The sequence below is a fragment of the Rhopilema esculentum genome, chromosome 7 (assembly GCF_057945365.1).
Source record: "Rhopilema esculentum isolate cy_ngs chromosome 7, ASM5794536v1, whole genome shotgun sequence".
NCBI classification, from domain to species: Eukaryota; Metazoa; Cnidaria; class Scyphozoa; order Rhizostomeae; family Rhizostomatidae; genus Rhopilema; species Rhopilema esculentum.
In genome coordinates, this window is record NC_142821.1 from 11,680,759 (window position 1) to 11,708,738 (window position 27,980).

The 27,980-nt window shown below is 36.9% G+C and overlaps 1 protein-coding gene across 4 annotated transcripts; it reads right to left on the reverse strand.

Annotated features, from left to right (window-relative positions):
• Positions 1–113: 113 nt before the first annotated feature.
• Positions 114–27,976, reverse strand: LOC135683523 (uncharacterized). 4 transcript variants are annotated; one of them, XM_065198796.2, is made up of 8 exons: positions 26,467–27,976; positions 9,302–13,101; positions 5,943–6,140; positions 5,322–5,515; positions 4,115–4,309; positions 2,447–2,575; positions 1,559–1,687; positions 114–1,006 (listed from the first exon to the last, which is right to left on the reverse strand). In XM_065198796.2, the coding sequence occupies exons 2-8, from the start codon at positions 9,628–9,630 to the stop codon at positions 498–500; spliced, it is 1,683 nt and encodes a 560-aa protein (XP_065054868.2). In that variant the 5' UTR covers positions 9,631–13,101; positions 26,467–27,976; the 3' UTR covers positions 114–497. The 4 variants fall into 4 exon arrangements, with proteins under 4 accessions (XP_065054868.2, XP_065054867.2, XP_065054865.2 ...); XM_065198795.2 differs by lacking the exon at positions 26,467–27,976 and adding an exon at positions 14,898–15,038; XM_065198793.2 differs by lacking the exon at positions 9,302–13,101 and having other exon boundaries at positions 14,898–26,942.
• Between the last annotated feature and the right edge of the window lie 4 nt (positions 27,977–27,980).

The following is a 27,980-nucleotide window of genomic DNA, read 5'->3' on the forward strand; positions in this document are numbered from 1 at the left end:
ACACCCAGCACGTAGCTGGGTTTATATGGACAAACCTTTTTGGATATGAATATTGTAGACAGGCTTTGGTTGTGGACAGCTCAAGTGGCGAAGCCAAAAAAATTTGCTCACATTCTATTAACAAAGCAACACAATCTTAATCTAATCTTAATCTAATCAACAAATCAATACACAATCAACAAAATCTTAATCTAAACTTACAAACTTTACTAACTGTACATTAATTTTTTCTGCGTAATTTTGAAGGCTTATGGTTACAAGCATTGTCTAATTATAAGGTCCTTTGTCTAAAAATCTTTACAAAATAGTTACTAGGTAAAATGGTAGACAAAAACGAGTATTTTTATCCAAGCTCTTTAAAAAAAGCTCTTAACGCAAGTTATTTATAAATAAGGAATGCTATCATTGCTATAGCTGGTTTAATTTAGTGATATGAAATTTTGATCTTACAATAATTACAATTAAAACTGCAATCCTTACAGCCACATAAATGATGATCATAAAATATCTTCCTTCTTAGGTGTACCGACGAGTTTTGGACTCTGTAAAGGCGAGTATCTGCTTGATACAATGCAAGATGAATACGGAGGAGGGGCCATAAGGTAGGTACTGTTTGGTACGATGGCTTTTGGGTATTCAGGCGGTGGTATTCTGTTGATATTTGGTGTTGCAATTACTGCTTGCGAAGGAAAAGGTGCTAGCCCGTTTGAAGGATAAGGGACATTCCCTTCATTGAAAACGGCAGACGATTGTGGCATAGGCTGCTGCCATGGCTCTGTTCCCTGCATGAAGGTATCATTATTGGCAGAGGTATTGGCTGCGGTGTATGTTACTAAAGGTGATGTCTGGGAATGGCCTTCTTGTGTGGCTGTGGAGGCTCTGCCGGAATGAGGCGATTTCTTGCAGTAGCAAATTATAACAGAGAATACTGTTGCTAGGAAGGTTACAACACCAAATACTCCACCGATGTAGCTTCCAATGTTGCTAGCACTTTTAGAGGAAGACACTTCACCGAAAAAAGAATTGCATTATGAGACTTGATGTTTTAGCAAATAGTGTTGCAAAAATGGATTGATAGTAGCTTTTACTTGTTACCTTTTGGGTAGAAGAACTTTAAGGACGAAGGTGCAATCTTCTTAAAAGCAATTCAGCTATACAGAGCAGTAATTGAAATTTTTTTTAAGTGAAAACACAAGGCTTACACAGTAAGATTTAAATTTAATTCATTTTACGAAAATTTACTCGTAACATGTTCTTTGTCGAAGAAGTTGCATACTTTTTGCAATAAAAACTCCTTTATAATTTTGTGCACAGTTTGTTGAAAATAGACGTTACATGCCACACTAAACATCAAAAGAACTGCAAGCATCAAATTAGTGCTGTATATATTTGCATTGGAAAAACTCAAAATTTTATTTGGTAAATATATTCTATAAATTTATGCAGATATTCTTACTTAAATTGAATGCCTCATGAGAACGTTATTATTTTAAAGTACATATTCATGAACATAAAAAACAACTGAAAAAAATCAGAAAGAATTTATAAAAGAAGTTACCTGCTGGCAAACAGCTAACTCCGTTTCCAATGAATCCACTTTTGCAAGCGCATCTGTATGATCCGATCGTATTCGTGCATGTAGCATCTTTATCGCATCTATGAGTTCCAAGCGTACACTCATTCACATCTAAAATTGGAAATTAAATTGCATAACCAACAAACATGAATCAGTTGAATGATTTAGGAAATTTCGCAATTTTGCCAAGACAAAAGAAGGAAATTGGTATTTTTGTCTTTTCAAGATGTTTTCGTACATTTCTGGCTAACTCTTTTGGTAAAAAACATATACGGTATGTTTCGAGATGAATTGTTAAAAAATTGAAATGTGAAAAACAGGAAGTTTTGGAAGAAAAATTAAATGGAAAACTCTTTGATATCGGAAACTCTACAAATTTGTCTAATTTGGAATAAAATCTGTTGGTCAAAACCGTAAAAAGATTACTGAAGGGGTTCTTAAAAATGTTCATATATATATACTACCCATATCTTTAATATACCAAAGACAACGAGATTTTTTACATTATATTTGTTTACATCAATAGTCATTAAGTTGTGTAAAAATATTTTTTACACCAGAGACTAAGAAGCATGACATGAATAACCATCTTAATAAATACAAATGCAATATTTTCCTCCATTCCACAATCTTTTTGAAATATCTAGCTGAACATTTAAATTTCAAAAAGGCTATGACTGTGGTTTTGTGTTGAAAGAAATGTTTTCAGATATGATCGAATTTCAGCTTAAAAAATTGTTCATTTGGTTGTGTAAAATGTACTATCGCCGTAAAACATTATATGCGCAAAGATTTCCCAGAATTTCGGTATCCCCGTTTTCAATGCAGAATTAAAAGGAATCAATGTATTCGTAATAGCATGAACGTTACCAATTCTACTGCAAAAAGATCCAGTCCCTGTGTATCCGGTTTTGCAAGTGCATCGGTATGAGGCACGCGTATTGGTACAAAAGGCATTAGAACTACAGTGATGGAGTCCACGAGCACATTCATCTAATTCTGAAAAAATTCAAAGTTTTTCATATTATTCTCAATAAATTATCTATAATTACTATAATCAATAAATTATCAATTAATGAAAATCTAGAATTTACTTTGACATTAATTTACTTGCTTATTTTTTACAAAATTTCTTACGTGGAAGAACAAAATATTTTTATCATAAAAATTTGATAGAAATCACCATTAAAAACATACAACTTGCTCCCATATTACTTGCACAATGCACCAGACATATTCCTAATATCAAACCCCTCTACCCTAGGTATCAGAGCCTCGCTGTCCGACCGTCTCTTTCACTGAGGCTCTGATACTCTGTGTTGAATATTGACTATATTACAGACACCACTACAAGGCACGAACTGTAGAAGTTTAATGACTGCAACTATTATGCGGGGTTCGGCGTAATATGACCAAAGACGTCCAAAATGAAAAACAAGGTTTATAGTTAGCGTGAATGTATTTCGTGGATAAAACCAATTGAGTGACTAACGCAACTCGATAATACGATGAATGACACGTAATTGATATAAAAAATCGTTCGTTGAGTTCCAAATGCGGACACAATCTCCTGCGTGATTGCTCTGTGTATGCTCGATTCTCGACTCTGACCTCGACTGACCATAGGGGTCCGAAGTAACCAAAAAAAGATAACAAAATCCAACACCCTGAGTACCAAACCCTATTCGCCTTTCAAAACATTCTCAGGAATTGTAAATAAATTACTTTTACAAAACTAAGTTTGCAGTTTTTAGAAAACCTAGAACTACCGGTACGTAAATACCGTAAATCCTCGAATTCCCCCCCCCCTCGAATAAGCCCCTCACCCTAGAACTACAAATTGTCAATAAACCCCCTCCCTCGAACAAGACCCCACTGCTACCGAATATTCTCGAATTGGACCCCTCAATTTGAAGATTTTTGCCATCTGAGGTTGCCTATGGCGTTTTATTGAATTACTACAACAAATTCATACTTTTGGTAGTAATTAACTAAATGCTCATAAAGAAATTCCTGCTAAAATAAACGAGGTCTTTTATTAATGTCTTCTTAATGTCTACAATAATTTTATAAGCCCTCTCCCCCTTTGTATAAGCCCCCCCCCTCGAATAAGCCCCCGTCCAAAAATATCAAAATTAAATAATCTCCCAGGGGGCTCATTCAAAGATTGACGCGAGGGGAACTTGATATTTCTCAGTGAATGAATCAATGATGAAATCTGAGGTTCTTTCAAGTAGGTCTCAACTCAATGGGTTTATCATAAGGAAAGTAAATTCTGTGATTTTCTAAATCAATATTAACTCGGAGAAAAATTTGTCTAAAAGCTAATGAGGTACTGCGAGCCGGTAGGAAATGTCAGTAGAATACTTCCTGTAAATGAAATACATACATAAAAATTGAAAAAAACCATTGAAACCGCATTGTAACCCTTGAAAATTTTGAATCTGGGGTTTATCTCTGTTTTTACAGCATATGAAACTTTATGACTTTTATGCAGGTTTATCGAAATAAATGACCGTCCTGAGAAATGCTCCTTACCATCTTCTCTGTAAGCAATGTAGCCAACCATGATGCCACGATACCCAGTGCTTGGCTGTGGTCTGTTAAAGTACAGGTAAACGTAATTGTTTCTAGCAGCATATAACGTTGGAGTTTTGGTTCCGCAGATCCTCCCGCTTACTGCCGATGCACCCGATAGAAATTGCGATAAAGTTGTGAAGCGGCGGGATGATGCTACAAGTAAAAGTTTAGCATCATTAACGAGAGATCAGAACAGCTAGAAGAGAGAACCAGTGTATAAAATTTGCTAAACACAGAGAACTGTAATGCGATTATCTTTTAACTGATAACGACCAGCTCATCCGCTTGGTTTTGCTACCATAAACGTATATTCATTTCAATCTTTTTTGTATGAATCTAACGCATGATCTATTTTATATGATCTATGTGCTCTAGAAAAGTTGAATCAAAGCCATCACCAAGTCAATTGACATTTGACAAAATTTAAGGCTACAAAATGCTTCTCATAACGTTCTTTGATATTCTTAGGGTTAAAGAGAAAATAGCAAATACAAGAAAAGGCGAGGGGAAACTTTTCGTTGCGCTGGATTCAGTGCAACGGTGGTGGCAAGAACTGTCCTACTCTGTACACCAAAAAGCCCAATTTTTAGAAAAATTGACTGGGTTTCATGGTAAAATGCTGTAATACGTGTGCTCTCACTACGCCGCAACTGCACCAAATTGACTATCATGCCACCTGTACAGGGAAGTCATTCTTACGACGATTATCCGAGCGCTGGAAAAGGGCCACTTTGTTTAACATCATCGGACAATTTTATGAACGGAATCAAAATCGTTACTTTGGGCATGGGCACAATCAAAGTAAAATATAGAGAAAATCTCTTGCTGCGTGTCATATTGCAGGGCAGGTTACAAACTGAATAGGTCTTTTTATCACAGGAAACATTAATGTTAGCCTTGAACTCAAAGAGGAACTCTGTCTAGTTTCATAGAGGAACTCTGTCCAGTTTAAAGATAATATTGTAAAAAGTTTGAGGAAAAAGCAAAATGAAGAGACATATAAAGACAGAGTTAACGCTGCTTTTCAAACATTCTGTAAACAAAAACACACTGCTTTCATCAGAAAGTATCAAACAGGCAACTAAATGAAAAGAATTCAAAGTGTACATGAAACTAGGTATAGAGTGAAAACTGTTGGATAGGGTAGCGATCAAATTTCTCGTACCTCTGATCTGAAACTGAGAGTCAGTTGTATTACAGTAAGGCAGTGGTCTTTTGTACAATGAAACGTCCATCACAGCAACTCGTAGCGTATTTGCACCAACGTGATAGGTTTTTAAACACGGGGTGCTGCTTGCATAGTAACCGTATGGCCAGCCAGAAGAGTAGAAGGTTGCTGCTGCAGAAGCATCGCTATAACTTTAAAAGCAAAACAAGGAAACTTTTTCAGCGACAAGAAATATATCTTGACATTCTTGACATGAAATCTTAACACATGAAAATAGACCAAAATGCTGAATTTATCGTAAATATTTATCAAATCGATCGTGTTGCACGAAGAATAATTTTAGTCACGATTTTTTAGTTGATAACTTGAACTCAGACCAAGTTTAGCTTCTGATAATGAAAATTGTCGTGGAATTTTTAGACTGCCGGACTTTTAAAAATATTTGTGTCGATCCGACATTTCCTGGAAAAGTGCTGGGCAAAAATATTTTTATGCTATCTTTTCGTTATTCCTTTGTATAATTCTTTAGAGATTTAAATGAAACAAATTTCTTGGATATATGAATTGCAATTTGAAACAAAGTATGACAAACAAGGAACGAAGGAAAGGTAAACCAACTAGCATGAACTGTCGGCATTAGAACCCAAACCAAATCCTGACTTGCTTTTTAACTGGTATGTCAACGAAAACCCGGACCGGGTAATCCAACTGTCTGATTCAAAGACGATTTTTGCGTATCCATCATGGGAGTACATGTCGAATGGCCTATTCGCAACCATATTATCAGAACAGTACTTCCCAATGCTTTTGTACGCGCTGAAATAAATAACAGAATTTTGAAAATTTCAACGTTCGACATTAATATTATTAATCATCGTTATTCAGTTTAAATGCTTTTGTTAGTTTGGAATCAACAGTTTTTACTTCTTGTAGCAATCAGTAAACATTCCATTGGACTTGAGCATATAAACTTCATGTCGGTATATACATAGTGTATAAAAGTGCTGCATAGTTTTGGCAATGAGTATTGGCGATAGCCTTGTAGACATCCTGGTGAATAAAATTTTTGTCAATTCTGCGAAGCTTAGAGATCATTTTTTACTTTAAAAACTAATCAAGGAAAATTGCAAATTACAGGTGAAATATCTAGTTATAAAATGCTTAAAAAAATTTCTTCTTAAAAGGTAAAGATATCTATTACTTATTGCACAGTTTTGAAGCTTTTAAACCTTTTTTGGGCATGATAAAGTTTAATCATAAATATAGATGGTAATATATGGTGTACATTTTTAGTCCGTTTACTTTTTCTCTGATGGAGCCCCGTAAGCCGGGGCAAAATATTAGTCTTGACTGATTTACGTGTTTTTATTGTTGTTCATTCTCATCGCATTGCGGTGTTTCTTATTTGCTACATTTGATCGATTTTTTTAGCCGCAAGAATTCTATCGGAGTCCGTCGAGTAGCCTGATATCGTGGTTTTTTTCTTCACACATATATATGTATAACAGGTTCTGTTAGAAAAGACATGATAGAAATAAAATGTTTTGGCAAGTTAACATTTCTGTGTTGGAGAACTAGAATAATTATTGTTGGTTTTGTAGTTTGTGGAGAAGGACATCGAGTTTATGACGAAATTTTGATGTCATTGAGAAACTCTAGTGTACCAGTTTAACGAGAAAACCTTGCTATTTTGCTTATGCAATTTGTATCTTTTCTCTCCTGAAGGACATTGCAAATTGCTCGAAAAGATAGAGATAAAGGTTTGCGGCATACTCTAACGATTGAATTGTGTTGCAACATTTCGCCAAGTGGTCTCCACCTTTTGGCTCGCTATTGGACTGAATTAGCTGACCAATACATTATCCCTATAAGCTCGAAACTGCCAAATTCATGTTGAAATTAACCAAGAAAATTATAGTGCTTTTCTGCAAACTGAACCTGTCAAAACTTAAAAATTACATCAGTATGATACAAGACAGTCTTCTAATCTTGTTTTTAACAAACTTTAAAAATTTTCTTAATCTTTTTTAGAGTTAAGCTTTAGAACTGATTGCCAGGCGAATTTGAAAATACTCGTTACAAAAACCCGCTAAAAGGATGATGAAAATTTACCTCTAACAAAACTTGAAACCTAAAAACTTGAAACACACGTCTACCCCTCCCCCTTTAATTCTATTTTTCTCCACATTTATCTTGGTTTCTTAAAACCTTTTGTTATACTTCTTTTATCAATAAACTTTACTGTTCTGTCTTACTGTGCTGTTCAATTCAAACTAAAATCTATATATAAATATACTTAATAAGTACGTCGAACAGAGCACATGCATCGGGAACTCATCGTGAGTTTTTCATTTGTCCTTAGGCATAATAAAAACCATTCGACGTTTTTAGATTTACTTATTGTTCTAATTTTTGAAATTTCCAGAAATTGTATTTTATGTCAGCATATTGTAATTATCATTTGAATTTGCTGAAAAAAATTTTGTGTTCAATAGCAGTGAGAAAAATGAAAACTTTGGAGACCATAACATAAAGTTAGCATCTACGAGTTAAAATTCATTAAGATCTTTCACGTCTGTGCAGAAAGGAATATTTTGCAGATATTCCTATGATATAGTCCATGTTTTGTGTCTTTGCAAGTGTCAATATTGTTTAGCGATGATACAAACCTTGATAGATTTTTCAGCTTGAATCTTTGGTGTAAGGACCCTCGAAGTAAACCTTTCGGTCTAAATCTCATGAAAAAGCGGTAATATTATTATCGGTCGGCTTTTTACGCAATTTTTAGGCCTTGTAGTACTAAAGAATTATATAACCATTGTCTTTCAAGTGCTATAGACACCCATAAAAGAATGCAGTTAAAATGATTTCCCGAGCAACAAGAGAAAGTTTTTGGTTAAAAAAGCAATCTTTGCATATGCTTCTGGCGCACGATATCACTTAGTTTACAATAGCATTTTATCAGTCTCTTTTGCAAAGTTTGAGATTAAATATCAACATGAAATCTTCACAACAACTTAACGTGGTTGATCATTTGCTACTATGTCGTCAGGAACATTGATCTCAAAAAAAGACTTTCCACACTCATAAGTCAAGACACGTTTATTGACCCAATTAGAATCAGATGGGAAATAGATTGCGTAATAGATGGTTAACCGATTTAGTCATGCCTATAAAAAAAATTGGGGGCCCTGCTGCAAACCGATGAGATGGGAATCAATTTTAAAGAAGTCTTTTGCAAGTAAATGGAACTTACTTGGCTCTGAGAAATTTTTACGAAAAAATAACAAAACAAAAATTTTTCCAGTCCGGCCCATTTTACTGTTGGTATTCGCCCCTTTGCCAACAGGAAACTCCAACGTTACCAATTTTTCTCTTCTTAAAGTCAATTTCAAAAGTTTAGGACCACATCCCAAAAAACCTCACCAAAATATCACCCTCCCCTTCCACACTTTCTCATTGAACTTAGACAAAATAAAAATTTATCCTGCCAATAACTGGAGTTACGTGTCTCTTCTAATGTCCCTTGTGCCGCTGCTGTTGCCAACAGTTACCTAGCGTAAGGAAGGCAGTCAGGCTTCTAGAGAAGCATCAGTAGAAAAGCATAAACATCAGCATTAATAAAATCCACGGTACGTTTCTGTTGCAGAGCATGCTTCCAGACTTGTTTTCGGGAAATAACGCAAGTAGAGCTTTTAATTACTGCATTTTCTGAAATCCCTTCTATTTTACACCCTTTTTGTCGACAATTCTGAAAATTTGCCGATGAGCCAACCCTAGATGGTAAAATCCCATCATTTTTTCAATGAAATTTTTTCAAAGGTGGGCGTCACACGGCCCCTACTACCCCCACTCCATCACCCCTCCCATAGCCTCAACCCAGATTCTGTGCCCCCGATCCAATGGAAAATATAGGCTATTGCCATAGAAATGGCTATTGCGGACTATTGAGGAAAAAACAAAATGGTAACTCATACCTCGTGAGGAAAACTTCGACAAAATCATAACAATTTGGAATTTTCCCTTCAATGTCAAACGATATCCACTTGATCTCCAAGTAGTAACCGTATGATAAGAACGTTCTGGAAGGTCGGATGTAGAATGTACAGTTCTCGTTATTCGAGTAATTCAACATCGACAGTGTTCGCAGGGACGTTGTCGCATTATTAGTGGAACAATTGCACACTCCGCTGGCATTTTTTATGAAAATCGCCAAGACATGCCAAAAAAGTACGACGCTCAAATTCATTTTCTCTGTGTCTTCGAACATATGTTTAAATGCATGCAATTTTTTTGAAATTTCCATTCGAAAGATTTGCAAAAATAGAAATATCTCAACACTCAACTTGAGCAGAAGCTTCTAGTGAATAAACATGAGAGTTGGCATGTATCCCTTGATAAACTCTAAAACCGGGAACGAAGAATCGGGAAATCGAGGAATCGCGGAATCGGGGAATCGTGGAAGCGGAGAATCGGGTATTTGGGGAATCGGCGAACCGGGGAATATCACAATTAATAAGCCAATTTATCAGTTAAATTCCTTTTTCGAAAGTTTTTTGCTTAAATACTACATTTAAAGAACATAATGCACTTACAGCGTATATATACAGAACAATACAGTGTCGTATATACAGGCAAGTCGTGCTATCCCAAACTGGCAGGGGAAATGAAAATTTGTTCGACATAGCAGGATATTGAGATATACGGACTCCGATTTTTTTTAGATCAAAAAGGGGTCAAATGTGTTTAATGGTAGACTATGAACCACGGAAATTAGCTCATTTATCTCTAAAGCTTTGTTAAACATCAAACTGGACTGAAATTGTTTATAAATAATGTTTGCTATATTTCTTGGAGTGCTTCTTCATGGCAAAATGGCAAACGACAATGGTTTTGTTTCTATTGCTTGTGTCAGAGTAGCAGTAACAGAAGAAATACCCATTATAAACACAACTGAATTTGAAACGATTTCTTTTATCCAAGACCACGCAAATAAGTAGCCCACTTCATGTAAACAGGTCCTTAGGCTCAAAATATCAAGAATACCGTGAAAGCTGTATTAAGCCCCCTTCCCAATTGAGCACCTCTTTATCAAGCAATTAATTTAGGTAAGCCCCCCGCTTGATTAATGGGAGGGGGGTCTTTGAGGTTGACAGTAAATGCGGTATTTGCCATTTTCTGTCGGTAATTCGGTAATTTTCCTCAAATTGGGCGGTATTTCGGTCGAGGGGCAATTCACTCTTGCAAATAGCGTACGAGATTTTCCCCAAAACAAAAGGATTTCTTGGGATTTTCAGTTAAAACAATAGGATTTTCACGAATGGTGTACGAGATTTTCTTGAAGTAATTTGCCCCTCGATTTTAGTAATAACAAAGCTGGCGGTAAACGGTTTTTAGTGAAATCAATGCCCAGTGTGCGGTATGCTAGCAGTCGTTTTTTGTTGTATCCATGTTACAACCTTCGCGATAATTTGCCCATTAATAAATCCTGATTTTCTTTTATTCTCTCCTCTTTAAGGCAGCCTTTCCACTAGCCCGGGTTAAAACAAAAACGGTTCTACGTCGCGTTATAAGTTATCCGATTCTATGTCGCGTTCCCACTAACTCACTTGAATAACGGATAAGTTTGACAACGGGTCTCAGAGTCGGTCAGTTTTATCCCGGGTGTTTTTTGACCCACCTGCCAGTTAATGGAAATGCCGAGATCCGGATAACTTCTGACCCACTTGCAAAAACAGCTCCGTTGTCCAAATGTCACCAAGCACCGTTGAGCGTTGTGAAAAGTAGATGGTCTTAGAAAAGTGAAGGGGGGCTAAAACAGAAGAAAAAGTAGCTTGGCTAGTAATTCATTGGTTATATTTGGCATTTTGTCAAAAAATAGGGTGGGGGGTAGGGGGCTAAAGCCATCAGGCACTACGGAGCGTTGTAAAAAGTGGCTGTTCTAAAAATGTTAAATAAAACGAAAACGAAATAAAAAGAGACTGGACTAGTGCTTCATTGTTTTTTTTGCATTTTTTATAACGCTTCCCCTATCACGCGGTGCCTGGTCATATACGAAATGTCATATATAAAAGTAAACAAAATTTCAGGTGGAGACACTTTGGAAAGGTGCCCAATTCTGTCAATGGTAACTTAATTCGAAATATCTATTGTGTAAGGATGGTTCATATTTTCGCAATATTGATTTCGAAAACATCACAATATTTTTAAAATACACCCGTGTAGAGTAATAGAGAAAGGTTGTGGTGTCTTATATATGTATATAAAGGAGTCCCAAACTTAGATTTTCTCAGCCTTAACCCCTTTTTCTTTACGCTGGTGCTGCTAACTGCTAACTACTTTTGTATAAAGCCTTAACACCTTTGTATAAAGAAACTTTTGATTTTCAGGTATATGTCATTATAAGCGTTAACATTGTCTTGAGAAGGAATCAAATAACCCAAATCTATTTCTAATTTGAAAGTGAAAATATATTTGGGATGTTTCAGGTTCCTTTTCTAGACTCTTGAGTCTAAAGTTTGCTCCGACAAATGGTGTTACGTCGTGAATGGAAGAAGTCATCTTCGTGTTCCACAAGGATCTCTATTGGGCCTTTTTTATCAAAATTTTGTCCAAAAAGCTGTCAGGTAAACTGGCAAGGCGATGTTATATCCATCTCTTCTTCAACAAAAAGTATTAGCGACTTGAACATGGCGCTAAGAAAGCACTTTTTCTTTGCGAAAATTCTGCAAACTTTTGTTCAATCTTAACAAAATCCATCCGACTTTTTTTTGGGCATATTTTTAGTTTACTGTCACTGTCAAAGCACAGAGGAAGATAAAGACTTATGTAAGTGTAAGGCTAAATCGACTTTGTAAAGCTTTATTTCTATTGATCTTTAAAAATTATTTTGTATTTGATTAGGCTTTGATACTTGAAGAAAAATATGAAGTAAATGCTTGAATATTCTATATTTCTTAGTTTTAGCATTGAATTAGGTTAGCATTTCCAGAGAAATATTTCAATTTCCTCTACAGTTGTTTTTAACATTTTGCTTAGCAGTACTGAAGTTTTACTGAACAATTTTGCCGCTTACACAACAAATGTTGTTGAAAATATGCGCATTTAATGGGTCTCTTGACGTGTGTGATGATTGTAAGATCGTGTGCATTAAATAGGGCCCATAGCAAGACTCACTTGTGCGCCTTAAAAGTTAGTTGAAATTTGTTTAGAAGATGTCCATGGGTTATCAATCGATCCTGGTGGAAACTTTCAATAGTTTGTTGAGAACATTTATATGGCATCTCATGACAAAAAATGCACAATGGCGTTTTAAAGAATCTTTTGCTTCAAATTTTTAATAAGCTCCTCTCTCCAATAAGCCTGCTTCTCTATTAAGCCATCCTCAACCCACCCTCCCCCCCTCCCCCGCGGTTTACTTCTTTGAGAGCATCACTTAGCTTCTTTTGAGTCAATAATTAAACAAAAAGCAATTTTTGTCGCAGGAACCTAAACTTTCTTACTAACAATAACTTAACTAAAATAAAATGATAACTTTTCCGTTTCTTCTACGAAAATATACACACAAAATTGATAAAACAGGAAGAGTCGCTTCTTCTTGCAAAAATCTATGGATGCAACAAGGATACGAAGCTTGCCTCTGTCTTCTTTCTGACAAGATCAGATATGGTGACTTGCACCAGTCAAGACAGTGCAGTGAGATGCGTTACTGTCATTTCATGTTTATGGTTGAATAGGGAGATTCCTTGACTGTAGGCGACCATTCATTGACTAATTCCTGGCAAAATAAAATTTGAGGGGCAAATCACTGCTTAAAATCACGTACGCTCTCGAAAATAATCACACTTTAATCACAAATTTATCACATTAATCACAAAAAATCACATTAATCGCGTAAATATCATATAAATCGCAAAAAATCACCAGTCACATTGAGCACAAATATTTTAATCTTTGGTCATGTTTGTTCGCCTATGTTGTTGAAAAAAATTAAATGTCCCTTTCAAGAATTTCCACATTTTTATGAACATGTTCAAAAAATCTGTCAACACACTCGAACACATGAGCAAAAATGAAGACCTCGTTCTCGTGCCGGGGTCGATGAAACAAGATGAAATATCATTTTGCTACCGATTTTTTAGGTTTCCAGGTACGTACCATTATAATATTGAGGAGCACTTTGGTCTAAAATGGCGTCGGAAAATTGCTAAAGTGACGAAATTTTCCCTGAAACCAGATAAAACTCAGCAAGCAACAAATAAACGGTATCAAATAAACAGATGTTGGTCTTTGTTTTCAAATTATTTGCGATTTTATGCAATAATTCTACGATTTTATACTGAATTTTGAAAATCACTCAATTTTCGAAAGTTGTGTGTTGCGGTCTGTTAAAGGCAGTATGTCTCCTATTGTTCTTACAATCTCTGTGCTGTGCTGGCCAGTGGCATAAAAGAGGACAATGTAAGCAGAAGAAGGAGGCAGAAGTTGAATTGCAGCCTGAATCGGTAAAGGCATATGCAAGTTCAGAATACCCTTTCGAGGTAGGGATTGGAAAGATGTAATGTCAAATGATGACTAGATAAAATTATTTTTGTCGAACGTTACCCGGAGGATAAAGATGTAGAATATTCAGAACGAGGTTCGGGAGAGAAAGCGTATCAGATTCACCGCCTATTGAACGCTTTCGAGTAGAATAGACCCTCTTTCCGTTTTTCTCTGTTTGTGTGTGCTATGAATTGAAACCCTTGAAGAAAAAGCTAAACTCCAGCTTTAGCAGAAAATTCCCCGAACAAAGTAAGCAGGAAATCTGGCAAACACGCTCCTGTAAATTAAACAAACTGCACAATGACTTCATGCGGTCATTTTGTAGGGATATATGAGCCCTGTTAATGCCACTCTCCGTCTTATTTCACTTAGTCCTTGGTTTCAAAGATGTATGACGTCATGTACGTTAGCTGAATATGATGTATGACGTCATGTACTTTAGCTGAGTATACTAGTGCCGACCGGATTCACCCGTTTACACGAGCTGGAATGTTGTACGGGACATATCGGATTGATGTGGAGCCGTGTAAACGCAACCCCTATCCGTTATAAAAAGTAATCGGACATGTGAGTAATCCGGTATCGTGTAAACGCAGTCTAAATGGCAAAATATTGGCAGCCCCCATTTCCCTGAGAACAATAAGCGTAACAGCCGTGCTACCACTATACCTACTCATTCTTCGTACATAAAAAAGAGATTATTCATGCTACAATTCTATTGAAAAAGGACCCTATTAATGGCAGTCTGTCCCCTCAATGATTGGCTAATATGAACAATAGGTTTTCCGACATTGACGGATTTTGTTGCTTGCTTTGGCTGGCCTAGCTGCGGTAGTGGACGAAATTTGAAACTTTGAAACTGGTTCAAATCGTTAAATAAACGGTCAAGCTCAACGGTGCGTGAATTTCACTCACGTGAAAAATTAAGTTTAGCACAATAGGGGACAGACTGCCTTTAAGAAAGAACTAAATACCCTCTAAACTTCAAACAAAAATTTTGCTTTTATGTTGTTATAGGACGTCACTTACTTCACCTTTTCATCGCCGTTTGTCATCTTACCAGTCACTGACACAGCTTTTGGGTCGGAAGGGTTTTTGGCGTAAGGTATCCGCGCAAATATACGATAAACCGACGGCTCAAAAAATTGCAATCCGAATGACCGGAAATTTGGGTCAAATGAAAGTGCATCATATTTTTCGCAGAAATCTACTGTTTCTTGGTAGTGTGGATTGGTCTTATAAATGTCTCTAGCGTTTTTATCACCCCCAACATGGTGATAGTAGTAGAAACCTTGGAAGACTTCATGGTTGGCCAAAATCCAATACCATTTCTCTGAGATGTATGGTTTCAGAATTGCTGCAGGGATTTCTCCGTGATTACTTGGCGATAGTAACTCGCCGATATCATGAAGAAGGCAACACACAACACTCTCCTCATCTTCGCCATTGTGATAAGCTCTTGTCGCCGTTTGCAAAGCATGCTCGTAAAGGTCCACTTTAGCACTACCAAAAATTCCACGTTGATCCAGCAACATCCCAAGAGCTCTTTTTGTCATCTCGCTTGGGCTGCATAGAACTTTGTAACTTTCAGCCATCAAAATAAAGTCTTCCCTCGAACCATCTTGAAGTTTATCAAAAGATACCATAGCCATTTTGCCAAATGCTCAAATATAACGACACAAAAAATCCGTTGAAAAATCTTCCTGTTACGACACACGGTTCCCTTACGGACAATATCACGTGACAACTGCATCATTGTGCTGTGGTGGCATCAGCGTCTGTAAATATATTTTTTGCAGTACGTAATAATTATTTCAAGGTGCTGTGCTGCTAAGGGTATATTAAGGGTTGTTTCATAAGTTAGGTTTAGTCTTGTCGAAACTTTTGTCGTACTGCTAGACGCTCTATTGCTAGTTTTGTCGTGCCTGTTGGAGCCGTGCCGTTATTTGTCGAACTTGTTGTTTTTAGTCTTTAGTTGAATCATTGCCTTAAAAAGAAGAATTTTGATTTTATCCGCCGTTGCCGTATTTTTGAGCATTTCTGCCTACAACGAACTCACAAAACCCCCCTTTAAGCGGTTTTATATTCCCCTTTCAATCATTGCAGTTGTTGTAGCCGTCCTGGAAAAAGCAGATCCTAAGACCCTAAGACCAATGGACCCCTAGGACTCTTAGATACTGAATAGGACCCTTGACTATGAAAGAAGCCATTATAGCTTGTTGCCATGCTGTTTACCAAATCAGTTTGAATAGCTAAGATATACTGGATTGGCAGATCTACGACAAAGACATGATAGAGATTAATCTCTATTCTGTGGACAAAGCTTCAGTGACCCAAAAGTATACCCCCCCCCCCCCCGATATAATAGCTTTTGAAATAGCTGATGAAGAAAATAACGATTCTTTCCGAGAAACTTAGTCTTCTGTCCTTTCCAAAGAAAAAGAAAATAAAGGGCTTTTTCATAAATTTTGAGAAAAATCGTGGGCAAATTGATATCTCTATCCCGTCTCAGAATTCCATCACCAAAGCGCCCTTTTATCCTAATAAAAAAGCCTCTCTCTTAAAAAGACCATATTTACTGGAGTAGCCCTATGGAATGAAAGGGAAAACGTGCTATTTCGCAAGTTTTTTCATAAGCTGTTTCATAAAGGCGGGTTTACACGATCGTTTTTCCTTAAATCTTTTTTCGTAAATTTTCCTTAAATTTAAAGTAGCTAATGACGGGCCATTCTCAAAGAAAACTTGTGAACCCGAACCTCTTTTTATCTAAAAATAGTCCTCTGCTCGTTTAAACTACCTTCCCGACTATTTTAGTTCTCAGAGCATGAATCCAATCTTTTCTTTACGCGAATACTAAGTAAAAAGTCTCGAAATTCTCTCCCCCAGGCTGACATGACGTCAGAATTTGTCGGCCCCTTTGAAAAAAATGATGGTAGAGATTTTATTTTGACCCGGAGTCAAAATGAAATCTTCAACGATGGATCATTATCGCCAATTAAGCGGATTAAAAACGACAGATAGCATCAAACTTTTTTCAGCAATTTAGCCTTTTACACGATAGTTGTCATTCATCGCGGTCCAATACCCGCCTTAAGACTCTTTTGTGATAAACAAATAGATTCATATGAAATCCAGACACTAGTCTTACTTATGTCGAAAAAATTGTAGGCTGGCTATAAGATGCCAACAATAGAAACCAAATAAATTGATCCTACAAAAGGATAAGCTAGAAATTTTTTTAACGTCCTATATCTAAAGCTGGTCCCATTCTTACCCCTAGATCTCTCTGGCGTCCCTGAGTTTAGGCTAGTCGTTCTTCTTTTTTCAAAAAACTTTTAAGGCTGGATTCGTCTTAATTCGTTCTCAAATTATTAGGCTGAAAGCAGTGCAATCGCTAGCTTTGGTGCAGAAGGGGGAAGTATAGGCCCCATTTGCCTTGAATGTGAGTGAGCCTTCCTTTAGTTGCCAAAGAGTTTGAAAATTCACCGACGAAAAACCCTTAAAATTCCTCGACGAAAGGTTTCGAAAAATTTCCCGTTTTTGAGATTTCACGTTTTGCATTTCCGCAGTCTTAGCTTGCTCTTAATCCGTTTAGCCCCCGCAAAAGCTGATTCTTTACAATAAATGGATTGAGTTAATAAGAAAATTAGACTCTTTTACATGGTTTGTTCGGATCTCTGTCAAGGTTATTTTTTATTTCCCTTCACCTTCAAAAACTCCCTTAAATCTGCCTTGCTTCCCAGACTTTGGTGTTTTTTGGTTTTTCGGAGCCATATCTTTGCAGCTTTTCTCGGAACTCGAAACTTGCGAGATCAAGCATAATTACTCCAATATTCATATCTTTGTTAGGTTTTTCTGGAGCTATGTTGCTTTCCCCACCTGCTTCTATCTTGTTGTAGGTGAGAATCGGTCTCTCTGCATAGACAGGAGTAGGGTTTGCTGCGAGAATCCGAGCCATTGTCTTGTCTGGTAGAATTCCACTGAGAACAAGTCTCAGATCTCTGTGATCTTAGTCGTTTATTTCTCAAAATTTAATGCATGATTGAGTGAAAAAAGCTGAGTGAAGTCTCTTTTACTAATGGAAATTTCTTAATTGCATTCAGCCCATCAAATTCTTTGCCATCAAATCTGTTCTTCAAAAAGTTTTGGTAATTTAAACGATACTCTCGTTACAGATGGCAAATAAACTTTTCTCCCGCTGATGTACAAATTGTGCTTGTTTCTTCTTATTCTCTTTTTGCCCAGTTTGAAAGCATGATCTTTACCCCCATCTTGTTTGTATTGCAGACACTACGCATCAGCACCAGGTCTCAATTTTGGAATTACGCCAAATTTGTCATAAGATTGTGCTAGATTTGCAAAAATTATGCTAGATTTCAAATCAGCAATCCTGCTCGAAAAAGAGGCTAATGCATGCTCAAAATATAAAAAGTGGTCAGAGTTGCAATTTGACCTTTTTGACAACCCAATGTACTCATTCTTCATAAACAAAAAGGCAATTTAGATTCATGGTTTGATGGCCAAATTTCTCCATTTTGGGAGTTTCACAAAACTCCTTGGCCGTCATAAATTGATTTGGCCGAAGAAGCAAAATTTGGCTGAATTCTGGCAGCATGTTGCAAAAATAACAAAAATGCAGAGGAAACAAAATTTTTTGCAAAGATAATATTTAAAACTGTTTAAAATAATTTCAAAATTGCAAATGATGAATGATGAAACAAAGTAAAAGATAACAGACAGTTTTAGATAAAAGCAAGTGAAGAATCTTTTAACCTGCAAAGCAAACTTTGATTACGGTATCACTCCCAATAATTAGCAAAAATTTAGCTTTTTGTATACTGCGTTTAGCTGGCTGCATTTGGCTGCCAACCATTCAAAACAACTGGCAAAATCCTGATAGTGGAAAGTCACAATTTACTAACAAAATGAAACCACAGATGCTGGTGTAAAAGGTTGGAATTGGTAGTAATAGACAATGGATCAATAGAAACAATGATTCTTTCAAATAATGTCAGAATTACGCCAGAGTTATGCTAGATTCCAAATTCTGCTAGATTTTATGCTAAATGGCCTTTTTTGGCCAATATTATGCAATATTACGCTAGATCAGGTCACACTGGCACCAGCCCACAAGTGGCTGGAACGGGAATAGAAGTCTTGCCCCTAACTTTTTCACGTCCACGCCCTTCGAAACACTGGAAAACATCCCTTTCAGAAAATATTTGCTTCTTTATGTCCTCATTCATAAACACATACAAAACCGAGTTAGAATAAACACATACAAAATACAAATTTATCTTTGACCACACAAGATAAAGCACCACCAAAAGGAACAAAAACGTGTTCCCAACAGAACTGCTACTGTATACAGAGTCCATCTTACTTCAAAATAGCACACACACACACAACAACATCATCAAGCGCAATTGATTTTTCACCGCATCTACTGAAGCTTCGAGCTCTGAAGTTTCTAATTCTTCTTTATTGTCCATTGCTTATTTCTTATTGCAATTTTCTTATCAAAAATGAATGCAATACATAAGGCTGGCATTGGACATTCACTTCGAATTCAAAAAATGTTCCCATTTCTTTCTTAGGCGTTTCGATTGGTATTTTATGCTGCACTCTTAAGAACATGCATTATTTACAAATACAAACTTTTTACAATTACAGTTCCACAATTTTAATTTACAACTCCACAAAGTGAGTCAGATCCACGCTTATTTTAGGCCCTGGCCCCCGTAATCTAAAAATTCAAAAAAGCATGTAATCTAACTTGTTCGGGAGATGCATCTCTGATGAATCTCTCTATGCCGGGGCGAAATATTAGTATATTCCTTAAATTTAATTTATTTTAAAAATTTTATCTCGTGACATTGGATTCTCGTCGTTGCTTTGTTCCTGTATATCTTTCGTAACAACACTCATTGCAAGATTCACAGAATCCGGCGGACAGCCTATCCTGCGGTTCTTCCTCCTTACACACAGATGAATCATGCCCGTGTTCCAGACATGTAATAGGTTTCAGGGTGAAAGCTCCGACGTGTCGTTCTATATTTTTAAACGTGTCGTTTTTATTCAATTCACACAGCTTTCCAAAAAAAACTTCATTTTCAATTTACCAAAAGTAGTGGATTTCCACGATTTTTGGATTTTGTTCAGCTTTTCTGCTTTTGCAAATTTTAGGCAGAAATTTAAGGTGCGAAACATCGTAAGAGATACTGCAGTTGCAGACATTGACCTAGATCAGCCATTCTTGAACTCCGGCCCGCGGGCCAACTCCAGCCCGCAGCAAAATTTTATCAGGCCCGATAAATGCTTTTTACCTCGAAAATATTTTTGGCCAACACCTTCAAAATTTGGAATTCGATTTATCTTTGGTATGCTTTTGTCCCCTTTTTTCTCTGTAGTAAAAAAATGCGTCCCGCGGACAGTTACTGGTCCACAAGAGAGTACCGAAATAAGAAATGCTTAATTTAATCGATTGATAGTTTTATTGAGTATAATTAACTGTTTTTTTAATTTATTTCTTTTCTCCTTCCTACACGCTATTATGCTAAGATTATTCTAAAAGCTTGCAAAACTTTTCCTTTTTCGGAGGGGCCATGTCCCCTACTTTTTGCAAAGCAAGTAGTTTCAAAGCTGCAGTAGAAGGGAAAAAAGCCTTGGTCCCCTTCTTTTGTGAGCCTTGGCCCTGCAGAAGAAGTTTCCATTGACAAATGAGCTACTTATCAATGCAAAATATATTGATGTTCCCAACAAGATAAAGAGCATCTGGAACAGCGTGCAATATTTTGTGCACCGTTACAAACATCTGCTATCTGATAAATCCCAGGAGGTAGTGCATGATGGATTCTTTGATCATCGAATATTAATGGACACAAGATTGAAGCACAAGATTGGGAAGAAACTAAAGTCATTGACGAAGAGGAGAAAGGAGTTCTGTCTGTGTTCCATTACAAAGTTAATGTCTTGTTGTGGTATATGGCCAATCTAAAGATCTCAGGGACAAATGTTCAAAGATTTGCTCGTCTTTTTAGTAAAGTTACGTAAAGTAATTGAAATCATTTTGGTTCTCCCTCATAGCAATGCTGAATGAGAGAGATTGCTTGGCATTTTGACAAAAATTTAAAACTGACAGCCGTTCTTAAATGAAGTTGGAAAACATTTTCTCAAGTATCTTGACAACAAAGTCAAGATTTCAAGAATCAATGATTCCCTTTCACAAATGGCCACCTGAAGAAGAACTATTGAAGAATGCCAAAAAGGAACTATAAACTAAAATAGAAATGATGTGTCTGAAATTAACGTAATAAGTAATCAATGTATGAATAAATTTAGCTATTTCTGGGCCAAAAAGGTCGCAGTGCTAAAACTCAAGGTTTTGATGAAGATTAATTGTAAATGTCCAGGTTTTTAAGCTTGGGAGGTTGGCAGGTCTGTCTTACATATCATAACTGAGCGATCGATAGGTTATGATAGCAATGGTTGTGATAGGTTATGCATTAATGATATTGAATCCAGCTTGTTTTTTTAGTAAAATATGCACAGAAGTTAGGGATAGCCTAAACAATCTCACGGACAATTTTTAAAGCTTGTACTGAGTTTTTAAAGAGTTTGTTATATCAGGATTCCAAAATTGAGATCTGGTCACACTGATGATACTGCTGTCAATTAAAAAAAATATTTTATATTGAAAATGTCGAAAACCATGGAGAATTTGTTGAATTATACATTAACGGGGAACTTTGCAACTAGTCATAAATTTGCGTAATTTGCGAAAGTTATTTGCTTTTGAAAGTTTTCGGGTCTTTGGAATTATATTACTTTAGGAAAAGGCTTAAATTTCCCCGTTTCTCGTTGTGCCAAACCGCTTTACTGTCTCCTTTTGTGTGTTTAGGTGGTCACGCCTAATTAAGCTTTATTTATTAAATCGTGCAAGAAATACATACTCCCATACACTGTGAGTCACTTCCTGCCGTGCAATGCGGAAACTGATAGGCCTCACGTCTCCCTACAGAGTTATCCCTCTAGCGTATTCTATATACCTCATTGAACGCCATACACTGAGTTACTTCTTGCCGTGCAATGCGGAAATTGATAGGCCTCACTGCCCCCCTACAGAGTTATCCCTCTAGCGTATTCTATACACCTCATTGAACGCCATACACTATGAGTCACTTCTTGCCCCCCTACAGAGTTATCCCTCTAGCGTATTCTATACACCTCATTGAACGCCATACACTGTGAGTTACTTCTTGCCGTGCAATGCAAAAATTGATAGGCCTCACTGCCCCCCTACAGAGTTTTCCCTCTAGCGTGTTCTATACACCTCATTGAACGCCATACACTGTGAGTCACTTCTTGCCCCCCTACAGAGTTATCCCTCTAGCGTATTCTATACACCTCATTGAACGCCATACACTGTGAGTTACTTCTTGCCGTGCAATGCAAAAATTGATAGGCCTCACTGCCCCCCTACAGAGTTTTCCCTCTAGCGTGTTCTATACCCCTCATTGACTCTGGTCTGGTTATATAGGCGATTTCTATGCTGTTCAAAAGATTAGAAATCATCTTTGTTTGCGATGTGTCTGCTGCTCGTCTGCTATCTAGCAATATAATAAGCTCATAAAACATTAGAAATAACTGGTTGATTATTGATCTGGAATTATTGAAATCTCCTGGATATATTTGGTTAAATTGAGATTTGTGTTGAGGTGCATCCGTAACCCCTTTCTTGCTAGCATCGGAAAATTCCGATCCCATCTTATTGATTTCAAATATGAAAAACTTTAAAGCTGGTGTTTAGGTTTCTTTATATCACGTAGTTTGATTAGGCGACTTCTAGAGTTGTGTTTGCCAGATGTCACAACCTTGTATAAAGATATTGAACAAAAAACCAAAGGTTTGTCACAGTTTTGAGACAACGTCCTTTCAGAGGGTAACAATCTTATTGCTTGCTAATCATAAATAGTTCATCATATAAAACATTTAATGAAAACACGAGGCTTCATATTCTGTTTGGAAACTCTGTTGCTATGATTTTAAGACTAGCTGGTGGTTTGATATTTCTATTAGGCTTCCTAGTAGATACATGATGGTTGGGATTAATGAGAATTCGTTCGTCAGGTTGATACTTGCTACAAAAGCATAATTGGGAGCTTTCTCTAAAACATACTGAAATAAAGAGTTTTACATTAATGTATCATGTGCAGTGACTCAAAAGGGGATCTTGAGGAGCTTTGAAACGATTAAACTATGTTTAGATGATCCGGTAGTTTTTCCATTAGTGTTATTTATCAATTAGTAATGAATTCCGCTGCATAGTTCCTATAGACGACATTTCAAAAATTAGCTCAAAAGATGTATTAAACTTTTTAGATGTCTATTCAAGGATTAAAATTTTAGGATTACGCAATTTCCTTGTTAAAACGAGGCTTTCAGCTCACCTTAACAGACCAAAATTCACTTCTAAGCATTTATGCGCAAGAAATATGCTTAACCAACTTTAAAATTGTTAGTTATTTCCGTTTAATCTGTCTTCTTATTGATTACCTTCATATACATAAAAATGAGACTTCAAACACGAAAAGGAGGCCGATGGCCCCCAAAATCCCCGTTTAACATCGATTTTCGAAATCAGCACCATCGAATTGACCACAAACACTTCATCCCATAAATTTCGCTCTCGGATGACAATTTCCCTATTCTCCGCCTGGTCCAAAAGAATTTACCAGCTCATGAAGGTGGCAGCGAATATCCTTTTCTACTCCATGGTTGATGAAAGTTTCGAGAAGATAGGGCATGTTCACTACACTTTTATTAATATTTATTTGTACACGAATACCTTCAACTTGAAAAAATCAATTGACAAATAAATAACAATATTTTTCTAGAAAAATACAATTGCTGCTCTACCAAGATGGATCGTGCTTGGGTCCATCACATTTGAAGGTTCAAAAAATGCTTTCTTAACCCTGCTTTAAAACGTACTATTGATTTTTTCTTTCAAATACCGTCAGTGATAGTGTAAAATTACACCAGAGAAGTAGAAAATTGCAAATTCTATCTCATTCTGGGGATTTACAAATCTCTTCAATTCCTTGTACTATAATCTAAAATCAGAGATCTTGCAGTGAAGTTATGAAGAAGATTGTCGTGACAAATTTTTGCATGTCATGAATCCTTCATTAAAGGAGAGTAAAGATTTAACTGTGAGCCAATTTGCAAATCCATTCGTCTCTCGTCTGTACTCGACATTCTCTATTTGCTTTGTTGCCCTTGTTCTCAATCGTTGCAGTTGGGCTAGCTTTGTGTGGGAAAGAGTGCTCCATGCAATAATGCCATAGCGAAGATGGTTTCAAAGTGAATTTTATAGACCTGGTCCCAATTCTTATTTATTTTTGATAGTTTTGTACTGCTCTTTCCAATCAATCTTTTTCAATAAACGCAATGCATGCTTTCCAATTAATGTTGATTCTTTAATGTTTTGTCTTGTTAACCCTTTTGATAACTTCATTACTGAAGCAAGACCAGGCAAGCCAACGCCTGTCTCAATAAGCTGTCACTTATGGCCTATAACCAAATATTTATTTTTGTTTGCATTCAAACTAAGTTTTTTTAGTGTTGTTGCGTTATCTTAAGAAAGGAATTTTTCCACGTATATTCTATGGCACAAAAGGACTTTTTGGTTCAATTCTGTGTCCCGAGTTGATCAATTGTACTTTCCAATAGAAATACTAATCACTCAATACAAGTCACAATACCTCCCCAGCTGAAAGCCGGGAACAGCCTAGCCAAGGCCAGTGGCGGACTGGTAGGGATGCTAGGTTGCGATCGCAACCCGGGCCCTCTCAACTTCATAATAACCGGACCCTCCATAGATAAATTCGAGAAAATAACTCTGTTAATTTTAAAGATATATATGTTCATAAAAATACAAGTCACAGAAATGAAGATAAAATCCTTAGAAAGAAAACATTTCAGTATTGCTTACCCTTTCAAGTGAGTTTGTAAATCCCAGTAGAAAATCTAATATGAATAAAATCTTTGGTGGGAAAATGCCTAACTTACATTTATACTTAGGTTCATAGTTCAGAATTAGAGGAGGTAAACATTTACAAACAGGAAAATGTGAAAGAGATACGTGGAATATGAACAGGGCTTCCGAGAGGGGGACAAGGAGGGGCAAACTGTCCCAGGGCCTCGAGGTTTATCGGGTCATCTTAAAAAAACAATTTGAGAAATGAATTTTTACGAAACACAACAAAGTATGCCTAAAAATTTGTAAAACGAGGTAAACGACTGTAAAATACATTCTAAAACGTGTTTCAAGTTAATTTAAAGGGCGTGGCCAAAAAAATTTTGTTCGCTTTGCTCGCAGTGCATATAGGTTTTCCGTTGCATTTTTGTTAGTATCAACTGTGCACTACAGCATTGGCTTTGTTCCTCTTTTTTTGCAGTCTTAAAGTAACTATGGGTAAAAATAAGGGGTTACACCCCAACAAATATAGCAGATGAACCTTTTTAATATTTCATAGGTGCATGGTTTCCAGCTAAATATCATTTTTGGCGACTTGGGTTTGTGATTGGAGATATCATACAAAAGAGTGGGCCCCTTTATTATAATTTTCTCCCGGCCCTTTCCTATGAGCCACAACGCCCCTGTTGCTTACATTATACGTGGTACGGGCCCTTTTCTGTGTATAGCAACCCGAGAGACTTGCTGCCAGTCCGCCTCTGGTCAAGGCAAACATCTGTTAAATAAAATGCTCCGAGGCGAACAGCACCAAGGTTTTCAAAAGTGATTACGTGGAAAAGTTGGTGTTGTGTCCTTATTCTGTTAATGTCTGGAGTCATGGAACTGCCCTTGCTTGGGTAAATTGAAGTACAATCAAGTATGATACTTCTTATCAATAGAAACAGTAGCGCCAAAAGTGAGTCAGTGTTCTTTTAAAAAGAGGCCAATAAGGCAAGCCGTAAAAATGAAATAATGCCAGTACCATATCTGGAGACCAAATTAAGAATCACATAAAATTCGTATCCTGTTAGTGTGTCACGGATATCACAATTCTAGATGAAAGCCAATTATACAGAATTTGCCTAGGTAGACCAAAATTAGCTGAGCAATGTAACTGGACACAATGCAATCACTAGGACATATGACGTTAGTGTGGACAGAAACCAGACAGTAGCTCTCCTTGCTTAGGGAAAGGGCAAAGCAAATTATAACATAATCTGACATTTCTTGTCAAAAGAAACGCTTTGTAAAATAGAAAAATTGGCGTAGGCAGTTCGAAACAAATGAGACATTGCACATTCACTCCACTAAACTCCGTTTGTGTGTGTAGAGCGTAAATGTTTCCACTCAGGAAAATCCTAGCATGTCACAAATACGATGCCTCTTGTCACAAAGAGACAATTTGTAAAGTTTTGCTTCGACGAAAGAAGGAAGAAAAGCAAGAATTTGAAATAAAAGAATTCAATTACAAAGACATCGGCACTCGATAGTGAGAAAAATCAACTGTAAAAATTGCAAAATTGTAAAAACACTCTGTATTCAGGGCCAAAGTAACTAAGCAAAGCAATATATAATCACCAGGACATGTGTGTTTAGTTGCCAAAAACCAGAAAAACTCTTGTTCCATTTGTACATGTAGACCGCAACATCCTCACTTAGGCAAAGTAAATATGTGTAAGAAACAAGATGTCTCTTGTCAAAGGAATAACCATTTGTAAAACATCTGTTTAGGCAAAGCAAAAATTTTAGCTCCCCCTTGTCACTAAACATTCCGTAAAGTTATCTCCTTGGATACTGCTGGATTCCAATTCAAATTGAATGGAATTGAAATTAATTTTTTGAACACTGGGATATATGGCTGTATACCTTTGTATTCAATGGCAAAAAGAAACAACAATAGTAATTTCTTCGACTAGTGTGCGAGGTCTGTGATGATGCTTACAATCAGTACATTCCCCTTATCGAGACAGAGCAAAAAACAACATAAGGCCTGTCTCGTAATGTTACAAAAACAACAGGATCCCCACAAAGACGCACAACACCCTCTTGGAGATATGAAGTAGGAGCCTTCACAGATTAAACGTATCAGTGACTGGGGATGAGATCGCAGGGGGGGGGGGGGGCAAAGGGTCAAAATGGCGCCCACATATCTTTCAGAGATGATGACATATAGATTGATTACAGGCTAGATACATTACAAAAGTATTGGAAATGTGCAGAAAAGTACAAGTGTTCGGAAGCACGCTGATCTATATCTATCTATATGTGGCGTACTGTAAGACCTTCAAGTGAGGGGAGTGCGGGTAGTCAATTACTGTGTTTACTACGAACTTGCCGGATTGAAAATCATCCTCTGCAATACATTGTGTCGATTCACAGCATTTATTTACATATTATCATCAAATGTTACAGCCCATTAAATCTATATATCGGAACAAGCCCAGGATATAACTACACTGTCCGAGGCGACACCGCCGCCGAAGAGGAAATACTTTTGAATTTTGATGCTTCTAGTTTGCTGGAAATGCACTTTTTGAAGCATTTTTCAATAACACAAGCTTTCTCTTCAATTAATATCCACAGGCTGAAAGCTATTTGGTGGTTTACATTGATTTTATGGTGTCGTTTTCTTTAGATTGGGACATAATCTCTCAGCTTTTTCTTCTTAGCATTTCTTTTCATTAAAACTCCTTGCACCCTCTAAATATTTGAATGAATGGCGCCTAATCTGAATTTTTACCACCAAGCCAAACATTTTGACGGGTTCCTCAAAAACATCCCCACACCTCACCTCGTTACGCCCATGGTATCTACTTTGTGCAAAAACCATTTAGATTTAGCGTGAGATCTTGGGATGGTGTTGAACAATCGCTTTTCAGTGGATCAAAGTTAGTAAGAAAAAAGAACTGCTATGCTGTAAGGTGATTTCTTATTCTCTTCGAAGCGATTTATCGTTGATTGTTATACAGTGTCCGCTTTCGCTTTCGGCGTCCCTATAACATGTCAATCCATTTCGGTGCCCCGGATATTTGATCGGCAGGGGGGGGGGGCAATTGCCCGCTGAAATGATCGGCAGGGGGGGGGGGGGCAAA

Bases quoted from the DNA above. Each gene is read 5' to 3' on its own strand.
- LOC135683523 (XM_065198793.2), bottom strand. From the start codon at position 15,520: ATGGCTATGGTATCTTTTGATAAACTTCAAGATGGTTCGAGGGAAGAC. The intron at 2,576-4,114 runs GTAAGGAGCATT...GAATTTTTTCAG, and splicing joins CATTGCTTACAGAGAAGATG to AATTAGATGAATGTGCTCGT. The intron at 1,688-2,446 runs GTAACGTTCATG...TTCCAATTTTAG, and splicing joins ATCTTTTTGCAGTAGAATTG to ATGTGAATGAGTGTACGCTT.